The 18,627-nt window shown below is 44.9% G+C and overlaps 1 protein-coding gene across 4 annotated transcripts in view; it reads left to right on the top strand.

Annotated features, from left to right (window-relative positions):
• The window catches only part of ANO2 (anoctamin 2), a 326,384-nt gene that overhangs the window by 167,387 nt on the left and 140,370 nt on the right, over positions 1-18,627 (top strand). For all 4 annotated transcript variants that reach the window (XM_070618946.1, XM_070618948.1, XM_070618947.1 and 1 more), the window contains one exon: positions 6,174-6,284. In XM_070618946.1, coding sequence (XP_070475047.1) covers positions 6,174-6,284 — 111 coding nt within the window. The remainder of the gene's footprint in view (positions 1-6,173; positions 6,285-18,627) is intronic.

Raw genomic sequence — 18,627 nt, 5'->3', positions numbered from 1 at the left:
CAGAGGCAAGTTTTGTGGTAGCCTTGAGATTTAACTCAATATTCTTCTATTTCCTGCCTCACTGGTACTAGTGGACATGAAGCCAGAGAATAGGAATCACTCCCATGTGACACAGAGCATGGATATGTCAGAATGCTTCTCTGAGCCTACTGAGGGTCAAGGGAGAGGCATGGGTGCCAGATGCCGGTTGCCTTTGATGCCGACAGAAGAAGAAAGAACCACTAAAGCACTACAGTGCAAGCCAGTACAGCATGTGTGAAACTGGAGCATGAGCTAAGGGCAGAGGGTAGGTTCTTCTAGAGTCTAGTTTTATGGACAGACGATGTTCAAAAGATGAAAGCAAATCAGCCTCCCCCCTGTGCTCTTTTGAGAACTAGGGCTCCAGTCTCGATGTTGGCAAGTTGACAATGAGTAGTGTGTGCCTGGTTGCTCACAGGTGTCTCTTCCTACGTGCTACCATTGACTGAACAGCAAATGTGAATATCAATAGGTACTCCAGTATTGTGGCCATCATCGATGAGGTGCTGGGGGTAGTATCTGGAAGGACCAGGAGGCACTTCCAGTTGCCTGAGCACCCATTTGCAAAGGCTGGCCACAGGCATTATGGTGGCTACATGGAGAGCAGACCTTTTCTGTACTCCTACAGTAATCGCTGTGCCTTGCCAGGGTGTTATGGCCCTGATGTTTTATGACCAAGCAAATGAGATTCCCAATTTAGTCTTGTTCTCAAGCCTATGTGACTGCCTGTGTCTCTGGTGTGACATCACTTCTTCTCCTGAATGCCCTAGTTAGTCAGCTTGCCTTGAGCAGATGGGCATTCCATCACCATGTCTTGACTACCGGCCCTCACTCTACTCTAGTCATCTGCATTGAGTATGTGCCCGGAGACTAACAGCATCATGGATTCTGTGGCAAATGAGTGAATGTACATATGGATTCTGCCTTCGTAGGGGATACAAATTAGTTAGGAAGATAAGCAACAGAATAATAAAGGCAATCACATTTCTTGAGGAAAAATGCCCAAACTAGTGCTTCCAGCAGAAAGAGCTGTAGAAACTGGACTGTGTGGATGATCTGGTTAAGACATTTTTGTCCTGTTGGCTCCATTTGATTCAAGAGAGAGAGAGAAAGAGGAAGGAGGAAGGAGCAAAGGGGAAGAAGGAAGAAGGAAGAAGAGAAGGGAAAGGAAGGGAGGGAAAGGGAAGAGAGTCGTGGCTGGGTATGGTGAGGTGGGTGGGGGTACAGCTCCTACTCTCCTAATGCAGGGCCAGATTGACTCCAGAGAAGAGAATAAGAAAGCTCCTGGCATCCAAGCCTGCATGGGGCCAGAGAGAAGCTAAGTGCATCTGCTAAGCAGAGTTGAGGAAGCCAGCAAATCTCTCTGTTACAGAGGAAGTATAAACACGCTCTCACAGAGAAAAGCGTCCATGATGCCTTGAAATCTCAGTCTCAGGCCCCTGGCAGGAGGGGGATTATAATCCATTTTCTTTCTGTAGCCACGTTTCCTGTTTTCTGTTTAACTCAACGAGCTGTGGTAACTTCATGGGAGGTACTTGATTTGAGGAACTCATGTGCAGGCTGAGAGAGGTCTGGCGGAGACTGGGCTTACCCGTGGCGCAAGGAGATGTTCCTGCTAGGCTTTCTGTGTGAGGTTCCTGCAAGGCTGGTCAGTTCTATAGTGTGGTTGGTGTGCCTTGTGAGTGCAAGCCCAGGGCCAGGTGTGGTTGAGAGGAAGGGAGGACAGCCTTGTTCTTTCCTTTCACGTATTTATATTTTGGACCAGGATATCAAACTCTTAAAATTCAGTTCAATCTGAACATATGCATTAAGCACCTACTATGTGCCTGGTTTCAGTATGGAATATGGAACCACCTCAGGTGTAGTCTCTGATCTCCAAAGGGTCACGCACCTCTAGGGTGCTGTCTGGCTTCTAAATATTTAGAATACAATAGTGAGCATGTGAGAGAAATTCCTTCTGGCTAGTGCAGGAAGAAGAAATGGCTTTTAAAATGGCAGCAGGGGGAAGAATGGGCACCCGTAAGGAGGAAACAGCAAGCAGAAACCTTGATCCGGAGAAGCTGGGGGTGTGGGTCAGAACCGCTGAGATGTCTGGAAAGTCTAGTTGGCTGCAGGGGATGGGTTGGGATGCAGTGGGGAACAAAACAGCAAACACGGGCTGGTGGCCAGGTCAGGGGGCTGCTGATAGCCGGTCTGTGTCTCCTGTTGGTCATGGGAAGGCATGGAGGGCAGGACGGGAAGGTATTCCTGACTTGTACAAGCGTCCCAGGACTTACATGCGGTGTCGTGGGCAGGTTCAAGCTACATTCCAGTGAGGAGCGAGAGGATGGCAGATACTACTTGGGTGCTGGGAAGAGGCGGGCAGGAGTGCTTGAAGTCTACGATTAGAAGTTTTTCTGTTTTGACCGGACACCATCTCCGGGTATCAGGAATGTCAGGAATACTCCTGTGGCCAGCTGTCTGTAACCCTAAGACATTTTTCCTCCCTGTGGTCTTCACTAGGAAACACTTACTTCCTTAGGGGGAAGGAGAGCGCTGGCTCACACAGAGACTGAAGCCCATTCACCCTCTGTTCCTCCCACCTGTGGTGCCCCTAACATGCAGTCTAGGAGGGGTGGAACAAGCAGTGTGGTCCAAGTCCAGGTTGCAAACCAAGGAGAAGTGCAAGGAGACAGGAGACTGCCTTCTTTTTTTTTTTTTTTTTTTTTTAAGATTTTTTTTTTAATTTTTTCCTTTTTCTCCCCAAAGCCCCCAAGTACATAGTTGTATATTCTTCGTTGTGGGTCCTTCTAGTTGTAGCATGTGGGACGCTGCCTCAGCGTGGTTTGATGAGCAGTGCCATGTCCGTGCCCAGGATTCGAACCAACGAAACACTGGGCCGCCTGCAGCGGAGCGCACAGACTTAACCACTCGGCCACGGGGCCAGCCCCAGGAGACTGCCTTCTTACCAGGGCAAGGACAGGAGTGAAGAACCAAACCTGAGAACCAGGCTCCGGGGTCAGTGCCCCTGCCTGCTGGCCCTCCGAGTGGAACCAGCTGGGACACTGCAGAGGGACTCAGTGAAAGACGCCTTGGATCCTGTTTGTGCATGTTGAAGGAAGGCATGCCAAACCTCAAGCTTTTTCCTCTGAAGTGGGCCTCTCTTGCCTGATTAGCTTCTGTCAGGCCCCAGGTGTTCCTGGGAGCTCTTAGAGAGTGTGGCCTTATCTGAACACAGATGCCCTTCCCTCCATCTCTCTGCCACCCCTCGTCTAACACATCAAGCTTTAGATATACTTAATGGCTTCCCATCACATAAGAAGCTAAATCCTCGGCATACCTATCTGACCTCTGCACGTGTCATTCTCCGCCTTGCCCGGACCTTCCAGCCACATAGGCCTTCCTTCTCTCCCAAGCTCATTCCAGTCTTTGCATTGGCTGTTCCCTCTGCTTAGGATGCTCCAATCTCCACATGGCCTTTTCTTTCTTGGCTTTTTCATCCCAACCAAAACATTACCTTCCTCAGATTGGCCTTCCCTGAATCTTTATTCTGGAGCAGCCGTCCTGATTTATATCTTCTGTTGTTCTTATCCCCATCTGCTAGTTTCTTGTGTCTTTGTTTGCTTACTGTCACCTTCCTCCACTTGAAGGTAAGCTCCATGAGAAGAGGGACCTTGTGCTGTAGCCTCAGAGCCTGGAAAAGAGCTCAGAGTCCAGCAGGTGCTTGATAAGTCTGTCGAATGGATCTCTGGATTTACCTCTTTAGATCAGTGAAGGCTGGTCCTGAGCAGGCCACGGTCCTTCTTTCAGCCCAGCTCCTGAGGCAACCAACCTGGTGGAAGTGGCTTTGGGAAATATTTCCCGGAGTCTTGGTGGGAGGGGTTATGTATTTGTGATGATTTGGCATCAGACCTCTCAGCCAGGGAAGCCATGTTTGGGGAGCATCTGGAATAAGGATGACCTGCCCATGGCTGAGTCGGGTGAGTGTGTTGGAGCAACCCTCACAGCGTCTAGATTCTGCTTTGGCCAGGAGCTCAGTTGTCTAGTTCCCTGCCTTTGGGGAATTCTGTAACCTCACCCGACCTTCCTGGCGACAGACAGGGAGATCTTTGTCTGACCTGCTTCAGCTGGAATGTTAGAGCAGCCTAAGACTCTACTTTGAGAGTCTGGACTCCTGTCTCTGTGTCAAGAATGCTCTGCGGGTTCTAAACAGATGATGGGGGTCGGAACTGGGGCCCAGTGTAGGTGCGGTCGGCCTCAGCCACAACTAGAAGGGTGTGAAGACACTCCTCTGTGTGATGTCGTGGTGTGTCTTTGGAAAGCCAGAGGTGGGTCAGGAGCATCCTGCCACTCAGCTGGGAAGGTTCTTCAGCCCCTTTGCAGCGTATGAAAGGGTAGAAGCTCCTCCAGCTGGAAGTGGTTTAGAACCCACATTATGGTACTCACCCAAAAGGTACGATTATTGTTTTTTAATTAAAGTCTTCCTTTGGAATACTATAGAAGAAAAGCAACCAAATTTCTGAGGCCATGGAGGAAAATTTCAAACCACGTTTCTCAAAGGATTCCTGCCGGACATTAACTGTTGGAGGCAAAAGGAGTTTTGTGGGAAATGATGGGTTAAGAAAATTAAGCAAGTGTCTTTACACTTTTTTATTGTGGCTCTCAGGTGATACATTATGTGGTATTTTCCAATCTTTAGACCCTGGAATCCTTTTTTAGCTAAAACTCGCTTGGCACACACATTAGGAAATGCTGTACTGGAGAGTGGATGAAGGTGAGAGACAAAATCAAATGAACTTCACAAACTTTTAAAGATTTCTGGACGCTCCATATGGTGCTAATTACTGTGAGAAACACAAAATAATACAGACCAGGTAGCAAATCTTTGTATGAGGATAAAAAGACTCTCACATGCAAAACAGCTAAGAAATAATAAAAGAAAAATATGCAATCAGGAACTACGCATGGTGTAAGCTACAAAACTCTCGGATATCCGAGAAGGAGGAGACCCCACCAGGTGGGTTGCCGCAGTGAGAAGGCTTCCTGGAAGGAGTGGGACTGCTACATCCTTGGAGACTGGGGGATGAGGGGGGGCCGCAAAAATGCTGGAATAGCATCACCTCCTGTCACACTGGTTGTGTTTATTAGTCAAGTGCATAGTTTCTTCTTTCCAACATCACGGTGTGTTTTGGGAAAGCCAGAGACAGGTCAGGAGCCTAGTGGCTTTTGGAATCTCTGGCTTATGAGCAGCAATTAGGAAATGTGTGTTCCCTGAGTCCACTGTGAGCCGGCACCTGAATCCCTGCCTCAGAGTTATCAGTAAACGATGCAGGACCGTGAAGTCCTTACATCTGTAGGTATTCGTCCTTGGAAACTACGGGGAAGACCTGCCAATAAGGCCAGGTGTACATTATTAAATTCTCTTTGAAGTAAGTCATGCGTCTTCCCGGTCGGCATCTGCATGGATTTGACTGGTCTTCTTGATTAGTTAGGTGCTCTTTTCCATGCCTGGTGACTCACTGTTCAGGTCTGTATTCCTGAATGGCCCAGTGATGTCTCTTGAGCATTGGTGGACGTGCCAATAAGTTATTCACCTAGACGGTATAGGAAACAGGTCCAGGCAAGTGAGTTTTAAGATTCCCTATGGCCACCTTTAACTTTGATGTTTATTGGTCACCATTTTAGCTTGCAGAATAGTGGAGCAGGGAAGAAGTTTTGTCATTGCCTTAACTCCCAGCTGTGGGGCACATCTGTTTCTCCAGCTGGGATTTGGCTCATTGAAACTTAAAGTTTGAGGTATGAGGATAGTTGGTGGGATGACCAGATGCATCCCTCTGCCTTTGGTCAAACTGCTATGCAAAGCATGTGGCTTTTCTTTGTATCAGCTGCCCAGTTAACATGTCCTCTTTCCTTTCTCAACACTGGCGCCATCCCCAGGAACGTGCCCAGGTTTGGTTTTCAGTGTGGTAACAATTGTTGAGAGTATCCCCCTCTCTCCCTTAGATTGTGTTCCTGGTCTAGACTCCTTGTGATTGTGTGTGGTGTGGCTGTTCACATCCAGTAGCATCTGATCCTGAGTCCTGACTTTACTGTACTTGTGGTGTCTGGTCATAACCCACAGGCCAAGGTCCCTCTTCTGTCTATTTACTAACCACTCTTTGACGCTTGGGTTTTAGGAACACTCCCGGCCTGAGTATGAAACCAGAGTTCGAGAGAAAATGCTAAAGGAAAGTGACAAGTCAGTTGTCCAGAAACTGGGAGCCAATACGACTGAGAGTGAGGATGAGGTAAGATGCTGGTGCTTGTTGCTCACTGTCTGTTTATTTCTTAAGATCCTGTCGTCATTTCGTTTGAAACGCCTTTGTGGGCAGAGCCTGGGTTGTGAGAAGAGGTGACAGGGGTGGGACAGGATGGAATGAGAGCATGACATCTGTCATTGTCCTGCAAGAAGGGCTCATGGGTAGCAGGCTTTTGCCATGACTCAATTTGTGTCTTTTTCATGGGTAGTAGTGTCTGGACAAAATGGGAGAGAAGATTGGAGAAGAAGAAAACAGTTTCAGGCCTGGTTCCTCCAGACTCTGTTACCTGAATATCTAATAATAATAACCACCACCACCAGACCAGCCTGCACAATGGCAGCTGACCCTATGGAATGCCTGCTCTGGGCGAGGCACTGTTCTAGATGCATTATGTTATTTTATTCTCACAATAAATTTATGAGGCTGGCACTATTGTTACGTAAATTAAAACTAATGAAAAAAGTTATGTCCCTAGATTAAGTCATTTGCCAGAGGTCACCCAGCCAGTCAATGGTGGGTGGATCTGGGATTCCAACCCAGGTCTGTCTCTGACAGTCTGTGCACCTAACCTCTATGCGATGCTGGCCTTCAAGAGCAATGGGGATGTCAAAGGATAAAGCAAGAAGTGGTTCTCAGGGCCAGCAGAGGCAAATCCACGCCTGCCTTTGCCTGAGATCCTCATCCAATGTTCCTTACATTTCATCTTATCTGGGTGGGCCTCCAAAAGCAGGAACGTGATGGTGAACATGTCTTCTGAGTCATATTTCTGAGTTTGATGGTGGCATTCAGACATTGAAATAGAGCTTCAGAATCTGTGCTGTGATCCATAAATCCTCAGTGAGAGTGTGAGTCGGGGTGTGTGGGGGGCTTCTCTTTGGCAGCGCCTGTTTCCTCCGAGTGCCACCCTTCTTTGAAACCAAGAGAGTGTGTGTGTGTGTTTGTGTCTTTCCTAATCTGATTCCTGAAAAAAAGTCAACAAGATTGAAAATCTGTTGTTTTTACATGTGTCTTTTCCCCATCTTGGATTTGAATTCAAATTTCGTTTAATTTTACATTCTTTAAGTTGGAACCATTCACATTAACATGCAAATTTATTCAAGCACCAAAACAGAATGAAGTGGTGTTTTTGAGCCCAGAACACTGGCTTTTTTTTTTTTTTTTTAAGAAAACATGACTTAAACAGAAGAGAAAGAGGGTGGCCCTCTGAGTTATTTTTTTCCTAGATGAAAATTTAAGTCCAAGACCACCAATTATTCGGGGAAACAATGAATTCATTCTTAGGAAAGACTAATCACCACCACCACCCTCGTCAGAGAGTGAGCGTCTGTGTTCTCTCAGCTTCGGCAACTCCATGCAACTTTCTTTCTCCACCCTAGAGCAATACACAATGGATAATTTTATGGAAATCACATGTAACTTTTATTGACCGCTGACTCATTTAATTTTAATTCCATAGACGGGAATGCCAAGGAGCTGGAATTGCGTACATTGAGGCTGTGGTTCTGATATAAACATTGCCTGAATATATATGCGTGATGGGTCAGATAACTTTCAGGAACCATGAATAATTGAAAAACATCTGAATGCATTATGAATGATACATATGTTTATGTTCAACATCTATTTTCGTTACGCTGTCGAGAATGCAAAGCTCAAAGCATCTAATACCTCATGGGCACTCGGGGGAAAAATGACCCTCACAAATGAGCAGTGCAAGATAAAAATGGGCCCAAATTTGATTGTCAGCATCCTTCTTGTGTTCCCTTGGTTCTGTTAGGATCGTAAATGCTTCTGTTCTTGCAGTCCATCTAGCCAAAGGTCGGAGAGGAAGGAGGAGTGCAGGCTGCTGTGCGGTGGGAGGGACGCTGCTCTCGCCTGCAGGAGGAGTTGAGGTTAACACCCACTGCATACCATGGCCCGGGGGCACCATCATGTGTGGCATATTTAGGAAAGGCACCTTCTTCTGAGGAATAGACAGGGAATAGGAATCAAAGTCTAGCTGAGGGTCTTGGATATGCTTCTTTCATTCCAGAGGATCACCTTGGCTCTGCCTTCATTGTGACCCTGAGGGTGCATATCCTCACCTCTTCTTACTTTCTTTCCTTTTGAATGAAAACAGCTACCATTTATTGAGGTCTAGAATGCTGTAGGAACTTGCTAAAGACCAGGGAGCTAGTTGTGGGGGAGCTGGTAATCAAACTCAACTGTGCCTGATCCTCAAGGCCCATTGATTTTTTTAAATTTAAAAAGATATCAAGTCCATTTTTAACATCTTTATTGAGATTTCATTCTCATACCAAAAAATTCAAGTATGCAATTGAATGAATTTTAGTATATTCACAGATTTGTGCATTCTCACAATCTAAGTTTAAAGTATTTTTTTCACTCCCCCCAAAAACTCTGTACCCAATAGTTACCAAGCTCTGGGAAACAACTAATCTACTTTCTGTCTCTATAGATTTGCCTATTCTAGAGTTTCATGTAAATGGAATCATGTAAAATGTGGCCTTTAGCTTCCTTCACTTAGCAAAATGTTTTTATGATTCATTCATATTGTAGCTTTATCAGCACTTCATTCTTTTCTATTGCCGAAATAATATTCCACTTTTTTGGATGTACCTCATTTTATTTATCCATCTGTCAGTTGATGAACATTTGAATGCTTTCCATATTTTGGCTATTAGGAATAATGCTGCTCTTAACATTTGGGTGTAAGGTTTCGTGTGGATGTATGTTTTCGTTTCTCTTGAATATATAGCTAAGAGTGGAATTATTGGGTCATGTGGCAACTGTATGTTTAACATTTTGAAGAACTGCTCTACTATTTTCCAAAGTGAGTGCACCATTTTACATCCAGCCAGCAATGTATGAGAACTCCAGTTTCTCCACATCCTTCCCAACACTTGTTATTATCTATCTTTCTTATTTTATCCATCCTAGTTGTGTGAAGTGGTATTTAATTGTGATTTTAATCAGCATTTCCTTAATGACTAATTTTGTTGAGCATCTTTTCATGTGCTTATTGGCCATTTGTATGTCTTCTTTGGAAAAATGTCTATTCAAATCCTTTGCTCATTTTTAAAATTGGGTTGTATTTTTCTTATTGTGCTGTGAGATTTATTTACACAATCTGGGCACCAATCCCCTATCAGATGAAATGATTTGCGGATATTTTCTTCCATCCTGTGGATTGTCTTTTCATTTAATTGATGATACAATTTGAAGCACAAAAGATTTTGATGTAGTTCAATAGATCTATTTTTCGTTTTGTTGCTTGTGCTTTGTGTCATATCTAAGAAACCATTGCCTAATTCAGTGTTTAGAGATATATTCCTAGGTATTCTTCCAAAATTTTATAGTGTTAGCTCTTACATGTAGGTCTATGATTCATTTGGAGTTAATTTTTGTGTTTGATGTAAGTTAAAGTCAAATTCACTTTTTGCATGTGCATATTCAGTTGTGCCAGCACCATTTGTTGAAAAGACTATTTTCCCCATTGAATTATCTTGAGACCATCATCAAAAATCAATTTACCATGAATGTAAGAGTTCCTTTCTGGACACTCAATTCTATTCCACTAATCTGGATCACTGTCCTTATGCCGGTACCACATTGTCTTGTTTACTGCACCCACCTGTGTAGTAAGTTTTGACATTGGGAATGTGACTCTGACTTTGTTCTTCTTTTTCAAAATTCTTTTGACAATTGTGGATGCCATGCATTTCTGTATAAATTTCCTGATCAGCTTGTCAATTTCTGCAAAAAAAAAAAAAAAAGCAAGCTGGGTTTTTGATAGAGATTGTGTTGAATTTGTAGATTAATTCAGAAAGTATTGCCATCTTAACAATAATAAGTCTGCTAATCTATGAACATAGTCTAGCTTTCTATTCATTTAGATCTTCTTTAATATCTTTCAACATGTTTTATATTTTTAGTGTACAAGTCTTACGTATCTTTTGCTAAATTTGTTTATAACTATTTTATTCTTTTTGATGCTATTGCCAGTGTAATTGTTTTCTTAACTTCAATTTTGGATTGTTCATTGCTAGTATATAGAAATACAATTGAATTTTGTATATTGATTTTGTATTTCACAACTTTGCTGAACTCATTTATTAATTCTAATAGTTTTTAATGGATTCCCTGAGATTTTCTATTTACAAGATCTGTCATTTGTGACTAGAGATAGTTTTACTCCTTCCTTTTCTGCTCTGGATGTATTTTATTTCTCTCTCTCTCTTTTGGCCTAATTGGTCTGACTAGAGTCTCTTGTACAATGTTGATTAGAAGTGATGAGAACAGACTTCCTTGTATTGTTCTTGATCTTAGGAGAAAAAAATTTAATCTTTCACTATTAAGTATGATGTTAGCTGTGGCCCATTGCTTTTTAACTCTCTCTATTAAGCTTCCTTGAGAACAGTTCACCACGTCAACATGATACTGATCTGAAATGAAATGTTCTCTACTGTAATAAGGTGATAACCACATGAGCATATGGGGGAGGGGCAATGGGCCCAAAGTTTGGCAGGCTTGTGGTGCTTTCACTAGGTAACTGAGCCCATCTCTGGGTCTCTTCTGCTTCAGCTATCAATGGGGAGATTGGATTATAGCCTTTGTGGTTCTGAGAGTCAGTGATTTTCTCTGCTGGTGTGAGAGATGATGTTTGTTGTTAGCCCACAACTTTGGCAGGTAGACTGTCCCTTATTTATCTTAGATGGTGGTAATTTGGCTATTCTTAAATCTATGCTTATGACTTTTAAGGATGTGGGCATCGTGAGGATGGTAATAACGATAAAATTATAAGAAATATTTATGGAGTGTTCACAGTGTTCAATGCTTTATTTCATTTAAGTCTCAAAACCATTATTATCTCCACTTTATAGATGAGAAAACTGAGGCTTAGAGAAATAAGTAACTTGCTCAAAGCTAATATGTGGCAGAGCTGGAGCATGAACCAGGCGATCTGACTTGAGAGCAATGGTCTTCACCACTAGCTCCTCTGTGCACCGCTATTCACTTGATGAACGCTTCTCACCATGTGGTCCTCTGTCTCTCAGATGCTCTCTTCCAACAGACTCTCAAACACTCCTAGAAAGTCATGCTTAGTTCTCTTTCTTATGGTAAAGGCAGGAAGGACTATGGTATTCATTGGAAAGATGAGTACAAGACAAATTTGCTACCCCACTTTTTCTTTAGTGGTTTTGTATAAATTTTGGTGGAGTGATGCTCTATTTCCAGTGAGGACAACAGTGAGTAGAGTTAGCTCAGTTTATAGCAAGACGTTCAACAGACAGTAGGGAGAATTCAGGAATATCAACACAAACATGGATTATGATTCCAATGACGAATATAGGGTCTGGAACTTTTAAGAAAAGAGTAGACTCTTTTTTTCTTTTTGCTAGATCAGTGTGAATCTTTTCTGAAATAGTCTGTTCTGGACAGATTTGGAGGTTTTCTCAAGTTTCCCTCAAGGGCATGATTTTTCTGTTTCTACAAGATGATAAAACTCTGAGTATAGACGGCAGGGTGTTTGTAGATGGCAGGGTTGGGGATCAGTCCTGATCTCTGCCTCTTGTCCCTCTCTCCTTCCACTCAGCCCCTTCTAATTCCAGCCCATAACTCCTTTTCTTTCAGTAACTTTTGTATTAGTTAGCATACAGTCAGAAAACAGAGCTCATCCCATATAGTTCAATAGAGGGAAAATAATACAAGGACCTGATTATAAAGGTGTTAGAATTGGGGAAATTGAGGCAAACAGGGGATGGTGAGACAGCCCAGAGATTAGCAGCTGCAAGGAATTGCTATCGTTCTTAAGACTGGAAGCACAAGGAGGGAGGCAGTATGAACAGAACCCAGGATCTGGGACCACGAATGGGTGCTGGAGTCCTGCAGGAGGGGCAGCCATTTCTGGAAATGCCATCTGAAGCAGATCGGGGAGTGGAGGAGAAACACCCTGAAATTCCCCCTCCTGCCCTCCAGTCTCATATCTGTGTCCCCCACTGGTCCAATCTAACCAAAAGTCAGTTGATAAGTTATTCTGGGAAATAATGTTTTCAGGGGTCAGTGTTCTGCAACACCGAGTAGAGAAAGGGAATGGCAGAGAGTGGATCTGAGAGCAAGTGGCAAAGGACTGGCACAAAAGTCCAGCCAGTAAGTCAGCATAACTTCAGGACCTACAAGGCACAGATCACTTAAGCCAGGTCCTTGTATCGGGGAGTTGAGAGGCTATTGGGGAACAGAAATACAAATTTGGTGAAAAGCATAAGAATGCTGACCACTGATGTAATGAATGAATACGTGAATGACCAGTTGTTTAGACCATTCCTGAGCTGTTGAGGATGTTTGTGTGAGTGAGGGGATGTGCGCTAGTGGTGTGAGCACACGTGAGTGTGTGTGATGGTGTCATTGGAATGACACAGGTGAGACCAGATATCTGAAGGCTTCAACGAGGAGGGAAAAACATTTTTTTTGTGTCAAGGAACAAAGAGCATGTAGCAAGCTGGGGAAATGGCAAATGTGAGTCTAAAAAGAATCTTCTCCTATAAAACACATCAGTAGAAGGACTTTAATACAAAATCCTGTTTAACTGGTCCCAGGAGTTTCGCTCATGGGACTTGTCACCCAAGTGTTTATCCAGTGTGGATGCAGCCACCTGGCCTCCCATCACGAACCGGTGCTGCCTGCAATGCCATACTCGATGAATGTTTGATGTGGAGCATTGAAGCTGGAGCATGTGCCAAGAGGAGGCCGGTGGATAGATGGGTGTTAATTCACTGTTCAGTGCACCACCCTCGGGACAATTATTTCAAAAGAAAACTCATCTAAAGTTAAAGCATTGAAACATTTACAAGAGATGCCTCTGGCAGGCGCAACAAATAAACATTTGGCATAAATTATGCATAATTGTAGGGCCTTTGATGAGAAGGAGGCTGGGACAACAGCAGCAGGCGGCTCAGGACTGTCAGGGTGCAGGGGAGGAGGGGGCCCAGAGCGGGGGTGCATGGTTCTGTCTGGGCTCTCACTCTGGACCAAGGGGATATGGCCCAGCTTTCCCCAGAGGCCCTCAGCAGGTTATCAGAATGTTCTGTGGAACAGACTAAAGGGCCCTCAGTCCTCTTTTGAGGTCTATAAATGACTTAATGACCATTTCAGAGTCAAAAAAAATAATACATCGAAGTAATTCTCTCAGACTCTTCTTAGGGATTAAGAAGGTTCCTTATTGGCAAAGGGAAACACGGAGAACAGAAAGGACTTGATTTGCCAAACAGCCACATAGTGAGGAGATCAGGTGAGGCTTGAACCTGGGTCCACACATCTGTCAGCAGCACATGAACTAACCACTCAGTAGTGTCAGCGTTAGGTCACACGGTGGGTGTGCTTTTCAATGTCACCGTATCGTGGTGAAGCTGGGCTTTCACTGGTTGCCGTACAACTTGCACGCAGTCATCGTGGAACAGGCAGTGAGAGCGGTCACATCCAATCTGGGTCCCAGTTCGGAGGAGCTGGACAGTGTCCAGCAGATGAACACATCCTTTTAATAAGCAATGAGGGTTGAGAATGAAATAAAATACTAGTTTTTCTTTCGATTTATATGTATTTTTCCCCAAATGGCCACTCAGTTGTTAGGAGATAAGTACTTATTATTTAAACTTAACTACTCAGTAAATTGACCTGTTAAGTATTTCTTTTAGCCTAGGGGTGTTGTGTGAACACTGCTGAGACATTAAGGGTTCTGTGGACCGAGAAAGTTCGGGAACTGCTGCGTAAAAGCCTTCCTAAGTTCTCTAGAGCTGTAGGAGTAACGCAGATAGCCAAGAGCGGAAAAGTTGACACAGATCAACAGTGAGTTTCAAAGTTGCAGGAATTTATTTGGAGATGACGAAGTCCGTGCCAGGAGGCACCATGTGGGCTGCTTTCTTCTGCAGTTGCTCTGGGCCCCCACCGACTCCGTCCTTGGGCTGTAAAGTAGATCTGCCCCGGGGTATTCTCTCTCTGCCTCTGACTTTCTCTCTCTCTCTTTTTATCTCTCTGTCTCTGTCTCTCTGTGTCGCTGCATGTGTGTATATACCTTTGTGTGTGTGTATGTGTGTTAGGAGGGGATTGAGGGTTTCTGATTATGGACATTCTTTTAAATCCTTGGTGTTTAAAAAATAAACTTGATAGCTTCTTATCCAGAAGATTTTGCTTTACTTACGGTCTCCAGGGTGGCTTCGACTCGATAGAGAAGGATGCTAGAGAAGCATAGACTGTGTCCATAAACATCTCCCTTTGTGGGCCCTGTGAATTATTCATCCCAAGGAGAGATTCCTCGGGTGGCCCAGGCCATCAGATTGGGGGCTCTGGCCCTCTTCATCTGACAGCCCATTCTCGGCATCAGAAGTTCTGGCTAAAATAAGACCTTCTCCTCTGCTCGTTGTATACATTTCCACTGGCCTGGATCTAAATTAAGAAGTTACAAATAAGGAGAGCCCTGAGGCCTGGGCTATGGAGGAGAAGCTAGGAGAACGGGCAGCCGTGAAATGAGAGCGCGGTGGGGAAGGAGAAGCAGCAGATCAAGCCTGGAGCTAAGGCTGGGCGAATTCAGGATGGTATTTTAGACCAGACCTTCATGGAAAACACAAGGGCTAAATATGTGCAATGACTGGGGTGTTGGAACAGCGGAGTTGCTAATGGGGGCCAGCACATACCACTGGGATGTGTGATGTTTGCCACTATTGACTTGCAGTTTGAACTTTTCTTTTTTTGGTCTAAATGATTTTTCCAAATACGGTCTGAAGCATGTAAATTAAATTTGTCTTTTGCTGTCTGGGCCAAGGTCATTATTTCACTTCCATAGAATTCACTGGAAGCACACACGAGCCCTTCAAGTTCCCTTGCTCTCTTTCCCTTCAAGTGCCAGAAAATCAAAAGTGTTGGTTAGAAAAATTCCTCCAGGGTCAAAAGGTGTTCTGGCTCCCTGTGATTCTTGTGATACGATGGTCAAAAGGAGCTTTCAAAAAAAATGGGTGGAATTGCTCTTTCGCGGACTGAGAAAACAGAGGCCTCGGAATTGTGCCCTTCTAACAGTTGTTACCCCAGCTGGAAGAGGGTGCAGGATGCGCCCTCTCCACTCGGCACCGTGCTCCTGCTAGTGAGCAAGGGCTTCTCACCCGGAGCATCTGCAGCCCCGTCACTGTCTTCTCCCCAGACATTACTTTCTTAACTTTCACAAAGAATAAAGAACTAAGAGGAAAAGAAAAAAGCATCCTTCCCTCACCGAGATGCAGACCTCGAGCCAGTGATTCAAGCACAGAATTTATTTGGGAGGCGGAAACCCCAGCAGTGGAGTGGCAAAGTGAGACAGAGAAGGGAAGGTGGTTGATAAGGACACGTTGTCAGTCAAGTCACTGTAGCAGTCGGCTACTGGAGCTTCATTCCGCTGGGAAATTCTGGAGCTGATCTAGAACAAGCACTTCACAGTTTTACTGCCTGAGGGGTGAGAGAGCTGGGTATACACTAGCTCCCAACAGTCACCACTGAGAGAGGTTCCATATGTGTGTGTGCGTCTGTGTGTGTGTGGTAATTCTCCTGCACTTCTGGCCTGCCTTGACATGCATGAGCAGAGAAGAAGGCTCAGGCCACCAACAAAAAAGTCTTCAGGCAGAGAGAGATGCTGGCAGTTGCAAGTCGGACTTCTAAACTATATGGTAAGGCCCATGAAGGTTTAGGGTAGACACCAAGAGTGTGGGGTCCTAAGTCTTAAAGTGTGTCCAGTCAGAGAATCAGAAGCCCAGGAGTTCAGTAGGGGGAATCCGTACAGGGAGTTAATTAGAAAGGTGTCGGAAGAGCTGACAAGCTAAACAGGGTGGTGAAGCAGCCCAGAGAGAAGCGGCAGCAAGAGCGGGGAAACCAAGATGAGAGGTGGTGTTACCAGAGTCCAGGGCTATCTGGTGGGAACTGGAACAATGGTAGACGCTGCAAGGTAGGAGATTGGGCCACCAAGGAAAGGGCGGGCCGGCAGGTGCTGGAAATATGGAGGAGTGGCAGTCACTGCATGAAGCAGATAGAGAGAGGGGAGAAATACCCTGGATTCTCCCCTCCAGCCGCCTGCCTGTCTCCTGCCAGTACCTCCCATTGGCTGAATCTAAGAAGCCACTTAGCAAGGGAGTCTGGGAAATGTGTCTTCAGGAATCACTTTCCCTACCTTATATATTAGTGCAAAGAAAGGGCAGATCTGAGAGGGAACAGGAAAAGGATTGGCACTAGTCATAACCCTTCACCTGACGTAATCATGTCTTTCCCCTCCAACTCACAGCTCTTTCTGCCGCACGACTGTATTGGGTTTGTCGTTCCCCAAAGCAGACCCTGGGAATTTCTGAGGAATTTGCAAGGACTCCATTTTGGGAAGGGATAGGTGATAGGAGGGAGGACATATTCTGCACCCTTGTTCACCCCGACCTGAAGTCTCCGGGGGCCGTCCCTGTGTCTTTTGTTTTTCTTCTATTCAGTGGTGGAAGACCTTAGGTCCTCTGCCTTCGTCACTGGGGTTGTTGAAGAAGCCGCACATCTTAAATACACCCTTTTGTCTGTGTCCTCCTTCCTTACTCTTGCCAAGGTTTGGTTTTTGCTGTTTCAGTGAGGTAGCTTTCCTTACATTTTGAAGAATACATTTCAGAACCTGGAGCATGCTGTGTTCTTTCTCTCTCTCTCGAGTTATTGCCGTTTATACATGTTGGCTTTTATCTGGTCAATAAAACCAAATGTCAGTATTCTATTTGCTGGAAATAGCAGTCTGAACCCATGCTAACCTTCCCCCCACCCCCCAGTAGTCCCCGTGCTGTTAGTGGTTATGCCATTTAATCTCCCAGCCTTCCTGGAAAGAAGGACGTCTGTGCAGTCCCCTGTTCTTTCAGATGGGGCAGCCCAAGGGAGATTTTCATGGCTAACGTGTACAAAGTCCAGAGTAAAGCTGATGGCAGTCCCCATGTCCCTTGGTTACCACTTCTGAGTTGGCTTCAGTTAATAGCAGACTTAGTTCATAACATGTCCGAGGACACAGTGATCCATATTCCTATTTTTTTGAACATCTATGATCATATTAATAGGTGTATTTAATGTTCGTAGACTACTACCTGCTATGACAATGATGTTCTGCTATCCCCAGCAGGCCAAATCTGAAGTTCAAGGTGAAATATGCACCAAAATGGGATCAGTAGATGTGCCAAGCCCAGAGGCAAAAGAAAGTGGTCCTTTCATGGGAGAGGCGAGCAGAGGATGTTAACTTAATTCAGTGTCTTACGTCGTCTTCACGTTTAGGGGACTGGCGCAGAGGGATGCAGAGAGGGAGACAAGCCATGATTTAATTAGCCTTCCATACCTGTCATTTCTGTAAATCAGACTTCTTTGAAAGAAGCTGTCCAAAACAATTCTCCATGGGCCTTTCTTATTTCTGTTATCTCGGCTTTCAGCTGAAATCTCTGAGGTGTGGTTGGAAGAGAAGTTCTGAAACGCAATTCCATGTCTTCTGTGCTAACTTGGGCATTCCATTTTCTCTGACAAATGAGCACTTGCTTGTCCTCCAACTGATAGGAGAATGGAGAAGGAAAAACAGTATTCCAAGTCTTGAGGAGTGCCCGAGGCCGCTGCGCAGTTCCCACACGTGCCTCACATTGCTGCTTCCCACTGTCAGAAGCTGGCTGCAGCACTGCCTGAACTGAGTGCCGGCCTTTGCAAAAGGGCAGCTCACTCCACGAGCCATTCTTCATCCACAGATTGTCCAAAGTCAATTCTTCATCTGGGGAGCTGCTGCTGCGGCTTTTCTTCAACAGTACGCAAGCTTTCCCAGCATTCTGATGCCACTTCTGTGCTTTTCTGCATCATAATTTTATTTATGCTTAGTCTAGGGCCAGTTGGCCTGTGCTGCTTTCCATGGAACCCTGGGCCATTTATATCCTTGTTGCGGGAGATGCACGTAACTTTGGAACAGTCAATATCCAACCAGGGTCAAGCAGTCCTGCTCATCACTGGCTCAAATTCTGCCCACCTCTGGGCTTGTTGGACCCAACCTTATGATTCCTCAGGAAGGCCAGACGTGGTGGTATTCAGCTGGCTGTAGACATTTGACATCCAATTCATTTTTATTACAATGGTGCACAGTCTACCAGCCAACTTACATAAATTGTATTCTGAATTTGGGCATCTGCATCTAGTTTAGAGAATTCGTGGCAAAAAGTTTGCCCTGGAAATATACTTAGCCGAATATTCGCACTACTTAGCTTGGAGCGACTGCCATCCAAGAATCTCAGTGAGCTTGTCTGTAAACATGAATGAATGAATCCTCCCAACACCACTG

This window comes from Equus przewalskii, chromosome 5, assembly GCF_037783145.1.
Source record: "Equus przewalskii isolate Varuska chromosome 5, EquPr2, whole genome shotgun sequence".
Taxonomy (NCBI): Eukaryota; Metazoa; Chordata; class Mammalia; order Perissodactyla; family Equidae; genus Equus; species Equus przewalskii.
The sequence above is the reverse complement of the archived record's forward strand: the minus strand, read 5'-3'. Positions and strand labels throughout refer to the sequence as shown.